Source organism: Chanos chanos, chromosome 2, assembly GCF_902362185.1.
Source record: "Chanos chanos chromosome 2, fChaCha1.1, whole genome shotgun sequence".
In the NCBI taxonomy this organism is placed as follows: Eukaryota; Metazoa; Chordata; class Actinopteri; order Gonorynchiformes; family Chanidae; genus Chanos; species Chanos chanos.
The window spans coordinates 3,098,772-3,119,117 of record NC_044496.1 but is presented as its reverse complement, the minus strand read 5'-3'; the positions used below and the strand labels follow the sequence as shown (position 1 = coordinate 3,119,117).

General features: G+C 44.9%; 2 protein-coding genes across 2 annotated transcripts in view; one reads left to right on the top strand and one right to left on the bottom strand.

Annotated features, from left to right (window-relative positions):
- The first annotated feature begins 1,932 nt into the window (after positions 1–1,932).
- LOC115805469 (ubiquitin-like protein 7) lies at positions 1,933–5,631 on the top strand. The gene is made up of 11 exons (XM_030766062.1): positions 1,933–1,979; positions 2,120–2,341; positions 2,439–2,558; positions 2,852–2,934; positions 3,058–3,142; positions 3,296–3,353; positions 3,461–3,591; positions 3,751–3,797; positions 3,904–4,074; positions 4,696–4,791; positions 4,938–5,631. Exons 2-11 carry the CDS (start codon positions 2,158–2,160, stop codon positions 5,076–5,078), a joined length of 1,116 nt encoding a protein of 371 aa, XP_030621922.1. The 5' UTR covers positions 1,933–1,979; positions 2,120–2,157; the 3' UTR covers positions 5,079–5,631.
- A 7,049-nt stretch (positions 5,632–12,680) lies between these two features.
- Positions 12,681–20,346, bottom strand: part of shf (Src homology 2 domain containing F) — an 89,836-nt gene continuing 82,170 nt past the window's right edge. Inside the window, exons 4-6 of the mRNA XM_030766555.1 lie at positions 18,832–19,006; positions 18,544–18,663; positions 12,681–12,891 (exon numbers count right to left, since the gene is read on the bottom strand). Coding sequence (XP_030622415.1) covers positions 12,705–12,891; positions 18,544–18,663; positions 18,832–19,006 — 482 coding nt within the window. The 3' untranslated portion in view covers positions 12,681–12,704. The remainder of the gene's footprint in view (positions 12,892–18,543; positions 18,664–18,831; positions 19,007–20,346) is intronic.

The window sequence follows — 20,346 nt, the reverse complement described above, 5'->3', positions numbered from 1 at the left end:
TCCTTCAAGCACAAACGTTAGCCGGTATCATGGCAACCATACGCCATCGTTTCTGAAACTCTCCAGCCGTTGACACTTGGCTTTAAAATGTGTCTTGGGCGATCAGATCACAAGTGAACAGCGCTAAATACAAGTGTAAACGACCACCGAGATGCATTGTGATCTGATCACTCAAACGACTTGCCGAGGTGGTCTGGGACGCATTTGACCACATATCTTTTGTAGTGTGAACGCTAATGCATCCTGATGACAGAAGGGACTAACGTAATGACCTTTCTAGCAAAAGTGATGTAGCAGTAACGAAATCCGAACACACGTGGTCAGCTGGACATCTTGGAGATGCATGTAAGGCACAGGTGTAAACGGCGATGCTGTCCACTTGTGATCTGATCGCCCAAGATGAATTCTAAAATCAAGTGTAAACAGCGCCTCAGTTTTCCTTGTCCACATTACGACGCGAACCTGGCGTTTTCAAATTTATGCACCTCAGAGTGCGCTTTCGAAAAGTATCGTTTTCGGTAGTGGGACACGCTCTTAGCGTGGGTGGAAAGGCTAAACGGAGACATAATTAGGCATTTTCAAATTCACGTAGGTTGAGTTAGGTAGCTCTGTGATGTTTACAATAAAGAGTTGAAAAAAAAAATGATTGGAATGATGCGCTTTCCCAGGATGTACTCACTAACTACCAAAGCCACTTATCCTAATTAGGGTCGTGGGGGGTGCTGGTGCCTATCCCAGCATTCATTGGGCGAAAGGCGGGGAAACACCCTGGACAGGTTGCCAGTCCAGTGCAGGGCAGACACACAGACAAACACATTCACGCACAGCTATGGGGCAATTTAGCATCTCCTATTCGCCTGACCTGCATGTCTTTGGACTGTGGGAGGAAACCGGTGCTCCCGGAGGAACACACACACGGGTGGAACATGCAATTATTCTATATATATAGAATAAACTCAGCCCAGAAATGGAATTTGCTCTCTATATTGATTATAGAACCATATAGTGTAGGCATAGTGTTGACATAAAATGTTGCGCATGTTATACAGAAGACTACAACAGAAGAAAAAGATTTTCAGCACCTAAGATTAACTGTATGTGCATAACCAGGAAAGGGGATGACAGAAGGTGTCAAACTGTGCCTGTGCGGTCATCCTGTGACTCACGTCACAGTCTGTAAATATTCGGGTTTGCTATGATGACAGAGTAATTTGCCAGTTAAAGGTAAGATGGTTAAGTAAAGTTAAGTAAAAGAAAGTTAAGTAAGGTGGTAGGTTTTAAATGAGGAGCGCTCTGTAATAGTAGTGTAATGTGCATTCATTAGATCCTCGGTTGATTATGAACGTGCAGTTTTGTTTGGCTAAAATTGAGACGTGACACAATCGTGAGAGCTAAGACTGTGCAGTGGGGCATTGAGGTCTACTTCCTCTGACGCTCTTTGGGAACAGATGAGTGAGATGCCGCAAGAGACGAGACACATAAAACTGAAACTGAGACAACTGGTTCAGCTGAAAGGCTGCTTACAAGGTGATGGAAGTCTCTCTGTCTCTCTGGAGGACTGCTGTGAAGGATGCCTGTAAAGTAGGTCGCTGGTATGGATGGAAGTGTGTTGTGTGATGTGGGTATGGTACCAGAAACAGTGGAGTATGTGTTGATGCTGTGTGGTAAATACAATATTTAATGTAAGAGATCTTTTGAAATAAGGCTCAAGAATATTTTAAATATCTTCAGGGATGTTTTTACAGGGATATAGGACTTTATTTTAATTTCAAATGAAGACAGGTTAGGGGACAGAATCAGACCCACGTCAATCTGTCTTCCACTCCAGTCCAGCAGGTGGCGGTAAGGCGCTATGTTCTATTAATTTGCAGCTGTGCTAAAACTCAACGAGCAAGGGCGATCAGTGACGTAACACGGAAGTAGGGCTATTGTAAACAGATAGGTAGATAAATAGCAGTCTCATTGTCTTCGGTTTAATGGTAAGGGCTGTTTTATATATTTTTTGATTACATCGATTCATTGTTGAGCTGTCTGCACAAACTACGGTAGATTGAACACCGTGGCATTAGTTATTTGGCAGACATAAGCAGTAAAATACATACTTCTAATTCGGTTTCAGTTTCTTCTACCTTGAGCACAGTCAGCGAAACCCGCTTAATGAGAGAAATGGCAAGTTCCGAGTGGCATCTCTCGTTGAAATTGACGGGAAAGCCCAAATCGGTTTTCCAGTTTCCTGAGATGGGACCTGGAGACGTGAGTCCAGGCAGCTACACAGTCTCAACAGTTAAACAACTGGTTTCGGCTCAGTTATCAGATTCACTGCCGGATGCTGAACTTATTGGTTAGTTGACAAACATATATTTCTCTCCCGTATGTAAGTACTCATTACAAAACGTGTAGAGTTTTGTTAACTGTATCCCACACGCGCATCTTTTCAGACTTGGTGCATTGTGGCTGTAAGCTGAAAGACGACCTCACGTTAGACTCCTATGGTATTAAATCTGGATCCACTTTGCACATCCTAAAGAAGTCTTGGCCGGAACCAATGGTCACACCTGGTGAGTTTTGCAGGCAATATATCTATTCTGTCCACATGTTAGCCTCATATAGAAAAGTTGAAACGGTGAAAAGGGCAGAATTTATATGTTGTACCAGACCCAAAATGTCGAGTATTCAGATAGCAATTATTGTTATGTTTTACATTAATATTGTTGTATGCCAGCGCATCTGTAAACTGCTGGTGTTAAATAGATTAGAAGTCTATTGTTAGTGTAAGACAGCAGTTTGTTTGGCTTGTGGCTGGAGCGTAGAGTGAGGTATAAACCACGTAACCATGTTGTCTCTGTCGCAGAACCGATTGACAGAACCACAGCCGCCAGGGAGTTTCGCGTTCTTCAGAATGCCCTCCACAACAGCGCTGCCTACAGAGACACGGTCGCTTACCCGTGAACTGACTGACTGCATCATTGATCTCACGCTTATGGTTCAGTGTTATTGAGCACCGTGTCTTTACTACTCTTAGATGAAGAAAGTTGAACTGGTTGTGATGAATTGCAGGTGTTTAAGATGCTGAACAATAAGGAGTCTCTGGAGCAGATCATTGTGGCTTCACCTGGAGTCAGCTCTGATCCAGTCGCATTAGGCAAGTCCACACACACACGATAAACCAGGGTCCTGCTTAAGGCCGGACCAAAGTAACAAGAGGCTTTAATCGTAACAGTACGAGACAATGTGAGAAGGATGGGCTACATTACAGAACGTGTTATCTCTCTTTCTTTTCCTTTCGTCCTTACAGGAGTCCTCCAGGATAAGGACCTGTTCGTGCAGTTTGCAGATCCTAAAATGCTTGACATGTACGTCACCTTTACAGACTACGGTTACGAGCATTGGCTCTTTTCTAATGAAACATATTCAGAAATGCTTATGACTTTTCTGCTCTCTCTCTCTCTCTGGATCCCAGGCTGATCGGTTCACATCCGGCCTTGGTCAACGCCATCATTCTGGTCCTGCACTCAGCGACAGGCAGCATGTCCAGTCAACACAGCTCCTCTCGTAACAACGTTTCCTCAGGCTCCTTCCCTGAAATGCCAGGTGGGCACTGTTGACATGTGACTGGCTGTAGTGTGTTTAAATTTGACCGCATCTGACTGTTAGGTTTGTTTCTGTTTTTGTTGTTTTTTTGGGGGGGTGGCAGGGGTAAGTATATGTAGTGTCTCTTTAACAGCCCTCTCTGTGTTTGTGTGTGAACAGGAGGGTTTCTGTTTGAGGGACTATCTGATGATGAAGAGGACTCTCAGGCTGTAAGCATGTTACCCATGTCTTGCACTTACTCTGGGGGAAAATGAGGGGGCTGTCCAAAGCCATTCAAAGTCCCTGTATCAATCCTTCTGTTTCTCTCATCAGGCAAATCTGGCAGGGACATCAAGAGGTCAGAGGGCACCCACAGGGTCGCGACCTATGAGCCTAGGTCAGAGTGGGGCGACCGGACCCAGACCCATCACTCAGAGTGAACTTGCCGCGGCTCTGGCTCTCGCCAGCTCCCCAGACAGCACTGCGGTCTCCCCCCCCCGTCAGGTGATATAATCTCAACACACACACACACACACAAAATCTCAACACACACACAAAATCTCACAGATTCTCATTCCCTGATAATGTCTTGAGACCAGTCTGTCTGTGTTCTGATAGAAGTCACTCATTTCAATTTGGGCCAATGTGTGCAGTGTTACGACAAGCTGGTGAACTGGGCTGTGGCCCAGCTGCATTAAAATGGTCCACTTCTGTATCGCAGCACCAACAGACGTTTTTGTGTGATAGCAGCCGGAAAAACAAGTACCAGCTGCTGAAGGAGAGAAAACAATTTTGAAAGGGTGGATTAGTAAAATGACCTCAGTCTGACAAACAGAAACACATCACAACTTCACACTTTTAGATCTAAGACTCTTAACTGTTTGTGTGTGTGTGTAAGTTTTTTGGCCTTATTGAAAATACTGTTTTCAGCGACTAAAGCAGTGGTTGGCTGAGAAAGGGTCGTGTCTGGAACATGCTGTAGTTAGTGAACTTGAGGCACAGGAGTTTATCACACTCACACAGCAAGAAAAATGGATGGGGCTGTGTCTGACTGCACACACCTGAACAAATACTCACACATACAACAGAAGCAATGGAAGTGGGGCTTTTCTTTGTGTTCTGTAGGAGACATCTTCTAGTGGAAACACCGTCAGTACCGACCTGTTTAACCAGGCACTGCGGCAGGCGCTACAGGTGACCCCTGCAGCTCCTCAGGTGAGCGCAAACTCTGATTGGCCAAGGCATTTCTGTTAGGATCCAGCACAACTCAACACATGTTATAGTCAGTGCCAAACGTTTGATAGTGTTTTCTTTGCTACTGCTGGAGTCAGAGAATGTGTGTGTGTGTGTGTGTGTGTGTGTGACAGAGTCGTTGGCAGTCCCAGCTGCAGCAGCTCAGAGATATGGGGATTCAGGATGAAGAACTGATGTTGCGTGCACTGCAGGCCGCGAATGGAAACCTCCAGGCTGCTTTAGACATCATCTTCTCTGGAGGAGGAGGAGTTTGAGGATGGGGAGACAGATGGGGAGGTGGGGAGGGGTGAGGAAACGGGGCTGTGCTATGTGCAGCGTCTGAGGGAAACACTGTACGCTTTTAAAACGAGAACTCTTCTACCTCTCTCAGGTCATATGCAACATTATCATTCCTCTCAACAGAAAAGGGCTGTTTTACTTTCCAGTTTTGTAATGAATAAAACAAATTAAAAGTCATTTTTATGTTTATTCATGCCACCTTGTGAGGTAATTACTGTAAAATTGATTACTTAATTTTCAGCGTTCTCCACTGAGACTCTTTAAATTGTATCTTTTACATTGGACTTCAGAATGTGGCCTGTAGGTGGCAGTCTTCCACCACGTGAATGATCTGAAAGCATTAGTCTCTCAGCCTATTTTTAAAGCTTCAACTGGGCCAGTTGTGATGATACAATACCTCCTGAATAACTGCAACATAAGATGAAAGTTAAAACGGCATGTCCGATTCTAATGCTTTTAAACCATTGTGTCTTAAACAACAGAGAAATGAAGCACACTCACATGCTCTCCTTCTTCCTCAATGTGTCATTTCAGACATTACATAATAATTTGAATTCACTTTGTTGGTGAGCAGTTTAATAATAAAACATAAATTAATGAAGGTCTCTCCTATTCTCTTTTTTTTATTTCTTTTTTTCCAACCTTCTCTGTATGGTAAACTGGTGAAAAATGCTGGCTGTTAAGCCACAGAATTGTATCCTGCATTATATCTGTCAGACAGTGGATTTTGTCTTTGTTTCATGTTGGTGGAATGAAGGAGGACAAGTCACATTCACCTGCCTCCTCTTACTGCTACTCTCCATTGTGTCTAAGTGCCATCCTCTCTGTATAGTGAAGGACTGTTCAATCAGAGTCAAAAAAATACAGCTGTGTGTGTGTGTGTGTGTGTGTGTGTGTGTGTGTGTGTGTGTGTGTGTGTGTGTGTGTGTGCCATCCGCACGCACGCACACCTGCAGCCCAGCTCACCGTTTTTCACAACTGCACCGCCTGCTGTCTTTCGACCCAGCTGTCTGCCTCCTCTAGTAACGTTTCACAATGCTTTCCATTCTTAAACGGATGACTGGAATGAGAAACATCATCACTCAAGTAAATTGAGATAAATGATCCACGTGACTTTTTCGCCTTCTTCATGTCACCAGTCCCCATGGTAAAACGAGGCAGAAAATTACCGCTTGTTTTCACAGTTATCGACTGTAAAACAAACAGAAACGGGCATTCAAACCTGTTTGGATTTTCTCCACGCTCTTTATAACTTGACTGTGTTTTTCTGCGCGGTTCATGTCACGCTCGGAAACGCTGCGGCTCTTGAGTTTGTAGCGGCTGCGAGATGCTCCTCATCCCGCCTCTGTGCCGGGCCGCAGATTCTCACCCCCCTCACCCCTCTGACTCTCTGAGTGCACGGATCGGCGTGTCCTCAATAATTCACTGTCACAATGCTTAGGAAAGTTGCCATGGAGACCTGGTTGTGTGCTTTGTAACTATGGCGATACAGGGATAAAAGCGGAGAAACATAAGACATATAATGATGTGATGGGTTTTGTGCAGGGATTTGGGGTAAGACAGCGAGAGCACAGCAAATCTCCAGACAATACACAGAAATCCAGACAGTCTGTTTCGCTGAAAGTTAAAACGATTAAAAATGGTCTTAATTTCAGTTACTAGAAAAAAAAAGCCCTTTTTGGAAAACAGACTCATCATCCTCGTCTTCTTCAGGTAGAAAAATCTTTAAGCAGAGGACTGCACCACATAATTTAATTTTAGGGTCAACCAACTGATCACCTTTGGGATTTTGAAACTGAATTTTTGCACAAGTATTTCGACGGACTTTCCCGACAGCGATTTTAAATCGTAGACGGCTGTAACTCTAAGTTAAAAAAAACAAAAAAAAAACCCCTAAAACGTAAGCATGGCATACCATAATGGCCTTAATAAATTTTAAGAAGTTGTTCTCCACAAACAAAATCTTTATAAAGTGCACTTGATACAGTTTGTTTGAGTGAAGTCATTGCATTAGGACTGGTGATTACTCTTTGGCGGTTGCTGAGTTCATATATCCGTCCTTAATGGACTTCTGAGACTGCCTGTAATCTCTGCTGCTCTAACTGCCGCAGACAGCAGTGTATGATGGCATCATCAGTACCTCAGCGTCTCATGCCTCTCCATCTGATGCGACACAGCCGGAGATATCATCTCATCTTAACCTCGCCCATTCCTTCCCAGTGAAGATCTATGTCCTTATCATCAGACCGGATCCCTGAACTGGCCTTTTTTTTTTTTTTTTTTAAACCACGTGATTTTCCTGAGAGGTCTATGAAGAGAATAAACAGAACAATTAGGGAGTCCACTGCCCTGTTTTTGTCTCTGAGTGCTGCTGATCAACTACACTTCTTTGAGTGCTGTCGCAGATCTATAGATGGACTGAAGGTGAGGATTCTTATGATGTCCGGAACCTTTTTCTTCCTCTCAGGTGTGAACTTTTTTTAAAGTTCCTGAGTCAGCCGTTGTGCTATAAGATACCAGTTGGTGTGATATGATGTCAGAGCAGAGACCCCCAAAAATGCATACGATAAATAAGGGGTTTGTAACCGAGTGCAGCTGAAGTAAGCGCCGAGAGACGAGGACGCGATACATTTCTCCAAAACGACGTCATTACGCCCTTTCTCTCCCTGGGCGCTGGACTGTGACGGAGAAAGAGAGAGCTGCGCTCCAAACTCTTCTTCTGCTGCACAGTCTCTCAGTCACCCAGAAAATACAGCCACAATGAGAGAGAAGAACAGAGAAAAGGGGTCTGTCCTGGGCAGAGAGGAGAATGAAAAGGTGCGTTACATAAGCCTGTTGAATCATACTGCTCATTGAATCAAGGCAATGTAGCAAAACACAATCCAATGAAATGTCAGTCGTATTGTTTGTGTGTGTGTGTGAGAGAGAGCCATTGTCCGGTAGCTAAGGAAGAAAAAAAAAAAAAAAGGCTTTTGAGTGAGTGAGTGAGTGTTTCCTCTCTCTTCTCTTTGAGCAAATGTATTCTCTCCAATAAAACACTGTCACTGACTGAAAGCATAAAGGAATATAGTGCAGCACTTACCTCTACACAACCCCTCACCATGGAAACACACAATCTCAAGGCACTGACGTGTCCTGTTCTCATTACTAACAGTCAACACAAACATGTCTCTCAGTCTTCACACGGGCGTCAGAAATGGAATCGAGATTTTTCAAGAACCTTATGCCAGCCCAGACAGATTTGATGTACTTTACAGGAATGGTAATGTAAGGTCTGTTCATTTTTAAATTGGTTTTGGGTTTTTTTTTTCTGATAGTGTTGAAACATTGCACAGCTGTGTTAAATGTATATAATAATAAACATATATCTGTTTATATGTGTATTTCATTCTGACATTAGATTCTTCAGAACAAGAAAAGAAGTTCAACCAAAATGAGTCATAAATTCTACTTTATTTCATTAAACCTCAATGCCTCCACGTCCCCATACAATACATTCAGTATATACATTTGGCCAGGAGGGACTGTACAGATATGTTATATTAGTGCATACACACAAAACATAAACAAAAACAACAACAACAACAACAGGAAAAAAGAAAAAACTATACACAAATCCAGTTACACAAACCACTCAACCTCAGGGAGCTGACTGAAAGACACCTGACTGACCTGTCAGCTGTTGGCCACGCCTGTGTGCATGGCCACGCCCACACAGCTTACACACACACACACACACACACACACACACACACACACACACACACACACAGACACAGACACAGAGCCGGCAAGAGGATGCTTTCTGCACAGGGGAAGAGAGGTGCTATTGCAGGTTTTCGATAAGACAGAATATGAAAATTGAGTTGGCTGGCAGGGATGGGAGGTGTCTTCCCAGAGAACTCCCTAACTCGACAGACTCGACAGACTCGACAGACTCGACAGACTCGACAGTGTCTGCATATCGTACATGGAGCTTTAGTTCCCGTCCTGACGTTCTCTCAGCGGCACTTTGAAACTAGAGTGGTTTGGAATATTTCCAGAACAAATACTTAAAAAAAAAAAAAAAAAAAATCAACAGCCTCCTCATGAACTAAAACAGCACGTTTCTGACTGAAAACATTTTAATATATTAATACATTTTTAAACATTAAAAAAGAAAAAAAAAAAACAAAACAAGCACACATCTTTATCTTTCGAAAACTTTTATTTTGCCGACAGCAACACTCAATTCTCAGTTTCTTAAATAAAGCTAAGGGCTGTCCGTTCCCTATGACAGACAGTCCCATCGACCTATCCAAAAACAGCATCTTTGTCTTTCTGTTCCTGTCTCCCAGCGCTCCCTCTTCCAAAACGTCGGAAATGCACTTCCTGGAAACAGACAGATGATTCTCCTCTGCACTGGTCTTAAGGGGGACGTGGGTAATCTGAGATCTGTGTGTGTGTGTGTGTGTTGAGTTCCTCTGTTTCCACAGAACTCGACATTTTGTACCATGGCAGCCTGAGGGCAGAGACCGCGCCACTTCTCACAGATGGACCCCCCCCCCGCCCCCCCCCCACCTGCCCAAGCGTTCAGCATGTCCCCCCCTTTACCAGAGTCGAAAAGAGACGGGTGACGGTTTCCCACTGTCCTAAAACGGGGCGTTCTAAAAACAGACCCACTCATTAATTGGTCATACAACTTTAACGAAGCTTCCGCTTGCCTTTCATGTCCTCTGTGCTCATTTCACAGAATTCTGGGGGGGGGGGAAACAAGAAAAGTCTTGGGACACAGAGACGGCATGGCTGGCTTGACCTCACGAGCAGCCAGTTCACCTCCTCAAGCTGCTGTTTTTTCTTCTTTTCTTTTTCTATCAGATCACAGGTTGGGGGGGGGGGGACTTCTTAAATGTTAACCTTCGGGGATTGGGGGGGGGGGGTTGTTGTTACATGAACATTTTCACTAGGCATTAGTAATCAAAGCAGAACAGGTGGCCCCATTTAGGCATAAAGGCAGGAGAAACAGAAAGAGATTATATAGACTCGCTTTAGTCTCGAGGTCTGTACCGAAATCAGTCTGTATATTACACGAGCTAAGCAAAGGCAAAAAGGACTATATATTTATATATACTGTATATATATATACATATATATATACACCGAAGAAAAGACAACACGTCGGGTACTTTCAGATAAAGACCAATTAAATGAGAGAGAGAGAGAGACTACGGTGTTTTGAAAGGCGGGGTGCATCGTCGGGTTTACGCTGTCATGAACAACCGTCTACAGACGTGACGCGTGTTCGAGCTGCACGCGCTGTAACAGACAGAACAGACACCAAGCAGTAGCACAGAAGCTAAGCGCCAGAGCGTTACAGCAGGCCATTCACACGCTGCATCCAATCACAGACCAGGACAGAACAGAAAAACCAAAACAGAAACGGGAGCTAAGCACCAGAGCGTTACAGCAGGCCATTCACACGCTGCATCCAATCACAGACCAGGACAGAACGGAAAAACCAAAACAGAAACGGGAGCTAAGCACCAGAGCGTTACAGCAGGCCATTCACACGCTGCATCCAATCACAGACCAGGACAGAACAGAAAAACCAAAACAGAAACGGGAGGGGGGAGCGAGGTGGGGTGGGGGGGGGTGGGGGAAGGGGGGGGGGGGGGGGCGCTTGCAGACCTTTGCCTCTAAAGAGTAACACATCAGAAATCACAGCCCCAGAGTAAATTACAATCACGCAACAATCATTGTCAGCAGAACTCTGGATATCAGCTGGACATACTGGACTGATTTTTTTTTAATACACCCATGCATTATAAGGCAATAAGAACTGAACATCTGTTACTGGCATTACACTATAGTATAGTGAATATACATATACAAGATGACTGTAAGACTGACTTTCTCCTGACAGATTAAAAAAAGAAAACAAAAAACAGTTAGTTGACCGAGTTGCAGAAAGTAACATATTTAAAAAAGCTAAAAGGTGGAATTTTTGTTGGACCTGGAGAAAAGGGGGGATGGGGTGGTGGGGCTGAATCGATGACTGCAATCTTGTTGTACCTATTGATCTGCTGATGGGCGAATGAGATTGATTTTCTGAGGTAGACAATGCAAGCATATTTCATTCTCCCTTTATCCAAAGCCATTCCTATTCTGGAGGTTTGAATGTAAAGTGGCTTATTAAAAAAGAAAAAAAAGGAAAAAAAAGCGTTTTTCCTGTTGCAACAGTCATACATCCATTCCTTCTCTGACCCCAGATCAGTCGACATGGGTCAATTATTCATCAAATTACAGGAATACAGCCTGTTAGGAACACCTCAACATTACTAACAGGCTGCATTAATTACACGCAGTGGAAATCTTTCCCTTCTTTTCTGTTTCTGTGTTCAGACAGCACTGGATGAATTTACCACATACACTATATATATATATATATATATATATATATATATATATATATATATATATATGTATATATATGTATATATATAAATATATATATATACATATACATAAATGGGCTCCACACAGTGTGTTTACCATAACGTGTTTTATAAGATCTGTCTGACCATCCATCTTAACCTGTGGTCAAAAGGAGAGAGACTATAACAGAGAGCCATTAAACATTAATCACCTGTTCAGTCAAGACCTGTGAGAACCTTTAAAGCACAGTTGACTTCAGTTCATACTAAACTTACACCCTCTCTGCAGCGCAATCTCTGATATTTATAAAAAAAAACCCGTTGTTCCCATAACAACCGACAACTGATCTCTTTGAAGGTAGGACCATAAGCAAAGCCATGAGTTATCAAGGACAAACTGGTTTATATATTGACCACTCCGTAGGCATCAAGGACTACTGGTGTAACATACTGGCGTAACAGATTCCGAACCTGATCGGCCAATCCGAAAACAACACTAAACGTTCTCTAACAGGCTCTGAGATGCAGAAGAAAAAGGTTTGTGTGGAAAGAGCAGGCACAAGCTCAAAACAAAACAAAAAAACGTCTGACTGTAAGTTCCTGTGTCTGTGAGGGCGGAAGCTCTGGTCACGGGTTTGGGATGGTAGACCAGGTTCATGAGAAGGGAGAGGAAACTGAGTACTGGATTCTGGATGAAACTGAGTCCTGGGGTCTGGGAGAAGACTTGGGAATGAGTAGTCCAAGACTTCCACATCCGTGACTGTGGGGGCTGATCCTTAAAGACTGGAGTCTGGTCTCTCCTGCGCCTCCACACGCTCCTTAGTTTTGCCTGGGGAGGTGATGCAGTGGCACTTAACCTTTAGGAGGTCGTATGTAGCCATTCTTCAAGGGTTCATAAATGTCACATGATCTGCTAATTACACCAATAACTAACGGGAAGGGCATATTACGATGAGTTTATAAGCACCAACATCTGATTTTTTCTATACGTTATTATTTTTTTAAGGGTGGAAAGACAGCATAGTTCCTTTACATGGAATAAAAACAGTCAAACGATATGTATGAGAGAATTCAGCAGGAGAATCACTGTTAGCAGGCTAAACATTATGAGGTCTTTATGGGGGGGGGGGGGGGGGGGGGGGCTTTATGAATGGCTACATTAGACCACCTGCAGTGTCAGCGGGTGAACTATAGCGTCCGGATGGCCACGGGGTAGAGCAGGGACATGTGCTCCGCCCCCTTGATGGGCAGCTTTCGGCTGGAGTAGAAGTGAATGATCTCTGGTACGCTGTCAAACAAACAGCTGTTCTGGCCCAGGACGTACTTATTCTCTTTGGTCCGCGACAACCTCATGTGCATGAAACCCTGGCTGCTCCTGAAACCAGACGAGAGAGAGAGAGAGAGAGAGAGTGTTAAAAGGATGGGAAAAAGAAAAAGAAATCAAGTCCTTGGACTCCCACTCTTTGTAGAAGAAGCATTAATGGGCGAAGTCTATTTCGCAAACCGAACACGTGTGGTGAAATGGATGTTTAGAAAGCCACCGGCTTAATAAGGACACACTGGTGGAATTATTAGGGCTTCACTGGGCCAATAAACACACAGCAAATTAAAACAGGAATTGGAGGAAACGGTGTCCAGCTGAGCACCGGGTTCCACGGTCATTTTTCCTGCCCCTTTTTTTTTTTTTTTTTCCTTTGTACTTCCTGCAGTCCTGACTTGCTCTACAGGCTTGTCTGAGTGAGCGATGCCACTGAATGAAAAGGCTGTGTGCAGGACCTGAGTGAGAACCGGCCGGCAGCCCAGCCGTGAAACGAGCTGTTCGATCACAGAGAGAGGAGGGTGGAATGAAGGTCCTCAGGTCTGACTGTTTTTAACGCACAAACACACACACACACAGACACACACACAGAACCACCTCGGTGCTGGTGGTGTATACGCTCGAATCTATTCTATTCTCTGCGTCTAGGAATACCTTCGACGACATGCTATAAGTGAATCAGATCAGCGCCGTAGACTCCTCCACTGTCAGCAAAAATGTCCAGCACATTCAATGGCAATTTTATTTTTACCTTCAAAGCAAACACATTACAACAGCACTTGCTGTGGCAGAGACAGACAGCTCTGCTCTCTTCCTCTCAGGCTGGCATTTTATTCTACCTGCTGTTAGTTTGTTTGTGTGTGTGTGTGTGTGTGTGTGTCCTAACGGAGCAATTTCCATACATCATTTATCTTTTGACTGCATTTGCTAAAACCCTACAGCCTCATTGTTTTGGGGGGAGCTTGTGAGATAACTGCCCGTTCGGTTCAGTCTGCTTTGCAGAAAGACACTGAGACCGGGAGACGTGGAGTCAGTCGAGATGTAATGAGAACGCAGGTGAGAGGAAAGTCGCCGGCGGTCAGCGCGCGGCGCGTAGGGACGAGGAAGAGAGGGGTAATTTCGCATCGGTCATAAAATATGAATTAATTCTGCCATCATCTCCATCCATCTCTACTCATGGCTTCCAAAGCCCTCGCGCTGATTGGGAAGCTGTCATTAGTATCGCGATCATCCTAATTGCCCTGAATGAGAGCGTGTTTCAGCTACCGTAGCCCTCTGTGCCTCTCTCTCTCTCCCTGCGTCTGCCGCTGGGAGTGTTCCTAAAAGCATTCCTGAAAGAGTGTGCGATAAATCTGCTCTCTGCAGTACTGCCAGGAGAGGCTTCTTGTGGTGCAGGGAGCCACTCTAAAGCACAAAACCCCATCAGTGTGGGCACTCTGAACAGATTCCTAATCTCCCTGCAGGAGCTCCCAGAACGACAACACTTTTTATCTCAAAAAAAAAAAAAAACCCTGCAAAGCAAAACTGATATTTGTCAGGACTGCTGATAACAGATACAAACGGCCGTTTTGGAGGAAGACAGACGCTGCCGCGTCATTATCCTCTCCATTAAATGTGTTCTTCTGGGTTTTACCGCCTGGATTCATTTCACATCTGGGATTTGGACAATGGGCCATCATACATCATGATTCTGATTGGCTCCTGCCATTCCCATCTCCAGAGCAGCATCAATCAGATAGGATGGATAATTACCATCACCCGCCTACATATGACATCATCCTGTCATCGCTGTTGTACAGAGTAAACCCATGGCGGCAGGTAAGAGACAATGAAGCAAACAATACATGGATTTTGGCTTACTGATAACACGACTGTTTTGGAACATACAGTGAAAACGTTTTGAACAGGGGTAACCTTCAGGTGCACTGCTAAGCTGTTATATGTACTGCACTTCATGCTTGGTTTTTTTATTATTTGAAAAATCACATTCATAATAAATACATGATTTATGAAGATGTAGTTCTGAATGAGAGTCATAAAAGATTTTGGAAAGTGCCTTTAGCATGCAGACATAAATCTCGACTCCAAAAAGCATTCTTTGAAATTCATGTCTCTCCACACTTTCCCACATGAAGGGCTATCAAAAAAAAGTGTTCTCTACTTAAACCTTTCTGTTTCTACCTTTCATCACTGATTGATTTCTTTTCCTCCGGCCATTTCACAGGACTGGGCAAAACCCTTCTTCAGGTCACGTCATGGCTTAAAGAAACTGGCAAAAACACACATTTTAAAAAGGGAAATGACAGTTCTAATCTGGGTTCAGCTTTCTTAGTTGATCTTACAATAGTTTTTGATAAGAAATGAGACAGGGAAGCTGACCTGAGATCTGATGTCAGACTTAAAGCAACCATAAGGCCACAGTACAGTCCACTGACTGAAGATCAGACCGGTTTGGAGCGCTGAGACAGGGCTAAAGGCACAGACAGGCCTGAGCTGCTCTGTTCAGGATGCAAAGCACACCCAGCCTGTTTCATTATCCAATGAATTTTTCAGCAGCTACAGACATGGAGCCTCCGCACATAGTCTGGTCTCTCAGCACGGTTAATCTACACACACAATCTGGTCTCTCAGCACGGTTAATCTACACACACAGTCTGATCTCTCAGCACGGTTAATCTACATACACAGTCTGCTCCCTCAGCACGGTTAATCTACACACACAGTCTGGTCTCTCAGCACGGTTAATCTACACACACAGTCTGCTCCCTCAGCACGGTTAATCTACACACACAGTCTGATCTCTCAGCACGGTTAATCTACACACACAGTCTGATCTCTCAGCACAGTTAATCTACACACATAGTCTGGTCTCTCAGCACGGTTAATCTGCACACACAGTCTGGAATCTAAGCACGGTTAATCTACACACACAGTCTGGTCTCTCAGCACGGTTAATCTACACACACAGTCTGGTCTCAGCACGGTTAATCTACACACACAGTCTGATCTCTCAGCACAGTTAATCTACACACACAGTCTGGTCTCTCAGCACAGTTAATCTACACACACAGTCTGGTCTCAGCACGGTTAATCTCCGCACACAGTCTGATCTCTCAGCATGGTTAATCTACACACACAGTCTGCTCCCTCAGCACAGTTAATCTACACACACAGTCTGGTCTCTCATCACGGTTAATCTACACACACAGTCTGGTCTCTCATCACGGTTAATCTACACACACAGTCTGGTCTCTCAGCACGGTTAATCTACACACACAGTCTGGTCTCTCAGCACGGTTAATCTACACACACAGTCTGGTCTCTCAGCATGGTTAATCTACACACACAGTCTGGTCTCTCAGCACGGTTAATCTACACACAGTCTGCTCTCTCAGCACGGTTAATCTACACACACAGCCTGGTCTCTCAGCACGGTTAATCTACACACACAGTCTGGTCTCTCAGCACGGTTAATTTACACACACAGTCTGCTCCCTCAGCACGGTTAATCTACACACACAGCCTGGTCTCTCAGCACGGTTAATCTACACACACAGCCTGGTCTCTCAGCACGGTTAATCTACACACACAGTCTGGTCTCTCAGCACAGTTAATTTACACACACAGTCTGCTCCCTCAGCACAGTTAATCTACACACACAGTCTGGTCTCATCACGGTTAATCTACACACACAGTCTGGTCTCTCAGCACGGTTAATCTACACACACAGTCTGGAATCTAAGCACGGTTAATCTACACACACAGTCTGGTCTCTCAGCACGGTTAATCTACACACTGTCTGGTCTCTCAGCACGGTTAATCTACACACAGTCTGGTCTCTCAGCACGGTTAATCTACACACACAGTCTGGTCTCTCAGCACGGTTAATCTACACACTGTCTGGTCTCTCAGCACGGTTAATCTACACACATAGTCTGCTCTCTCAGAACAGTGTGAAACTTCAGCACAGTGAATCTCTGCATACAGTCTGGCCTGTGAGACTTCAGCACAGTGAATCTTCAGGTCAACTCCAAGTTTAAACATGATCTTTCACGCTGAGCCATGGCAGTGATAATACCTGCAGAATGTGTGTGTAGATCAGATCAGATCAGATCAGAGCAGACTGGGTTAGGTCCAAATACTTCCAAAGGCAACTGACATTCTCTCTCTCTCTCTCTCTCTCTCTCTCTCTCTCTCCCTCTCTCTCAAACACACGCACGCACACGCACGCGCACACACACACGTTAAGTCAGACAGGCTTCTGTGCCCAGGATGACATTTCTTCAGCTGTGTACACTGAGGATAAGAGAGGAAGGCAGCGTTGTCAGGATAGGATTCTCGGAGCGTCTCCAAACAAACAAAAACACAGTGAAGAGCCTCTTCTTCACAGTCACAGATCAATTTCTATTCTGCCTGTACAGTCAATCTTCATATGGGTCAATGTTACAAAACTAGCCTCCACTGAGAACCAAAGTCAGTTAGGGCCATCTAACTACATAACCACTGTATTTCTGTGACTTTCTACTACTTATCAGAATAAAAAACGACAATAAGGAAACAGTAACAATGTGTACTGTGCAACAAACAGCAACAAAGTACACATGACAACATTCAGAATGAATGAGACACCATAAAAATTGTGAATGTAAACTTATACTTTTCTGATGCATCTGTGGAGAAAGTCCAGCAGATTAAAACAGCATCTTTTCCCCTGTTCTTTCTCTCACAGGAGTCAGTCAAGAAGAAACGCAGTAAAATCAATGTGTGGAAGATAATCCTGGGGTTTGACCCATCCTGTCCTTTACAGAGATGTGGTTAGAGAGACAGACATTTCACTGCATGAAAACAGGTCCAATCCCCCTGAAATATTTCACCCAGACCCGTAATCGATAACGTCACCGTTGATGCGCTCCGGTTTTTCCCGCGAGACGTCTCGCGCAGCGAGGGCTCTCCCTGAGTGTTCAGGTTCTTGAACCGTTCTCTTCACTCAGACGGGATTGCCTCTCCTGACAAAGCAGGTCTCCTGACATTCAGCGCCGGCCTCTCGGCAAGGTCCCCCCCCCGTGAGCCGATGAATAATGACTGCGCTAAAGGTGAGCTTGTCGCTTCGCGGTCAGGTGACCTCAGCCAAATGTCAGGGCAGACTAACCGAATCAGGTGCCTGTCCTCCAGACCCCGCTGGGCGCGGACACGCCACAGCGTGAGGCCGGGCGAGCGGGCGGGGTCAGAGATGATGGTCTGATTAACTCAACAAATCACTGCTCCTGCCGACACAGGCAAGATTACCTGGCAGACGGACAGGGAGCGGAAGGAGAAGAGGAGGGGAAAGGAGGAGGTGGTGAATTTACATGAGGTGGCAGGGTCAACGGCTACATCCGTTAAAATGACGCCGAGTCAGCGAGAGAATGGCGACCTGGACCTCCTGGAGAAGACACAACGCTTGTGTAGTCGCTTTCGAATTACAGCTGCGTAAGGGGAGATCACGCTTGTGACTTTGAAAAACAACGTCGAGTTTCTGAGTTACACGCATGTACCCACACTGGTCACACTAACGCATTCCACCGTGATGGACAGGGAGATTTATTGTCTTAAGTCAAAGTCATCGACTAGTGCCCCGGGAGGTTTGAAGACACCGCCCAACTTCTCATATTCGTGAGGAGAAGCAGAGGTGTGTGGCATGAGGACTCGGTGAGTGAGTGGAGCTCTTACTTGAGGGAGAGGGAGAAGTCGTTCTTGCTCGTCTCACTGTTCCTCACCAGGTAACTGGACTCCTTACACAGTCTAAGCAGCGACTCCGCGTCGGTTCGGCTAATTGCCCCGTGGTACCAGCTGCGTCAGGGACGGACCAGAGTGTGGAGCACAGCAGGAGGACAGGAGAAAAAAAAAAACAGACTATTTTAACACGTGTTGAGAATGGTCTTAATCCTAATCTTAATCTTAATCTTAATCTAATGACACATCATGAGTCAGAAGGATGGAAAAACATAGTCTACTTACAACTGGCTCTCGAGCGGCATGGAGGGGTCAATCCGCTCGCCCACGGTGGGTGAGCAGTGGTCCAGGGAGCTCATTTTGGTGTTAACGAGACAGCCGCTGGAATGGCGCTGGAGCGGACGGACTTTGCCCTCCTTGGTGGGCGACATTCTAGACTTTTCAATTCCGTCAAACTGCACTGTAATGAGGAAGAGAAAAGACAGATTGGGATCATATGATAATCTTGAAAAAAAAAGAAAAAAAAAAAAAAGAATTAAGTCTCTGCATTGGAGGATATGGACCCGCTCTCTGAAATCAGGTCATATGAGAAGTTTGAAACCAAACCCAGAGAAATGACAGAGGAAAAGAGATAACTATTCTATCTGAGATTACTTTGAAAACAGAACAGAAACACAGCATGATATCATCACAACTCATCTTATTTTTTTTTCTAGTTTAAACATTAAATCTTTGATTAAAAAGCGGGGTCTGCTAAATATTAATGAGTTACCGACTTGGACATTTTTGGGGTGAAATGTGCTTTTATATGAACTGTGCTACAAAAGAACTTGAGTTAATTGAAGGGGCAGAGGAACTGAGATCTCGTCTTTGACGCGTAAATGGCTCGGAAAGACACAGGGCACAACAAAAGCGGCAGGGTCTCTGCATTCGACGTTCGCCTAAGTTTTCCTGTCGAACTTTTGTCTCGCGGCTGAAAGCGGAGCGTTTCGGGAGGAGGAGGACGAGGGGCAGTTGTCTGACACAGATTAGGTGACGTGCGTGCTGCATGGTGCCTGTTGGATAAATGGTGATCTTTCCCTGCTCTCTCTCTCTCTCTCTCTGCAGTGAGGCGTGAGAATGAGAGGAGACGGCCCGGCCCTGTGTGTGTTTACAGTGCTTTCAGTGCCGCGTCTCTTTGAAGAACAGGGACAGACAAAGGAAAGAGGAGAAATCAATCCGACTCCACTATGCACACATTGCAGAGAGAGAGAGAGAGAGAGAGAAACAGGCCTGCTTTAATCACTGAAAGGGCCTTTGACAGCTGCCAAGGTCGAGTGAAAAGTAGAGATGTCTCCTGGGCATGTGTGAAAACGCTGGGCAGAAAGGCCCTGTGAAGGTCAAAGAGGTCAGCCCAAACACAGAGGACCATGGGAACCAGAGGAGCCAGGATCATCTGTAAACAGCCTTATCTCACTCTGACTGACTGCGTGAGAACCAGCATCAGGCCAAAGCACTGATAAAAAGCTAGGAGAGGACTAGAGGGTTAAGCTACTTTAAAGCAAACACAGAGTGAGGGGAAAAAAAAAAAGAGTGACCAGATGGACTCCTAGTGTACCAAGAAAAACAATTTTTCAACCAACCAATTTCAACACCAAAGACTTCAGTGTTTATATATGGATCGCTTCTAACTTAGTGAAGTAATATCATCACATGTACATATATTCACGGACTACTAAGTGAGAGGACGCCAGACGTGGTAGCGATCTGGGTCAAAGGGGTCAGGGGGTCATTCAGACTGACACACAGAAGGGAGGCAAA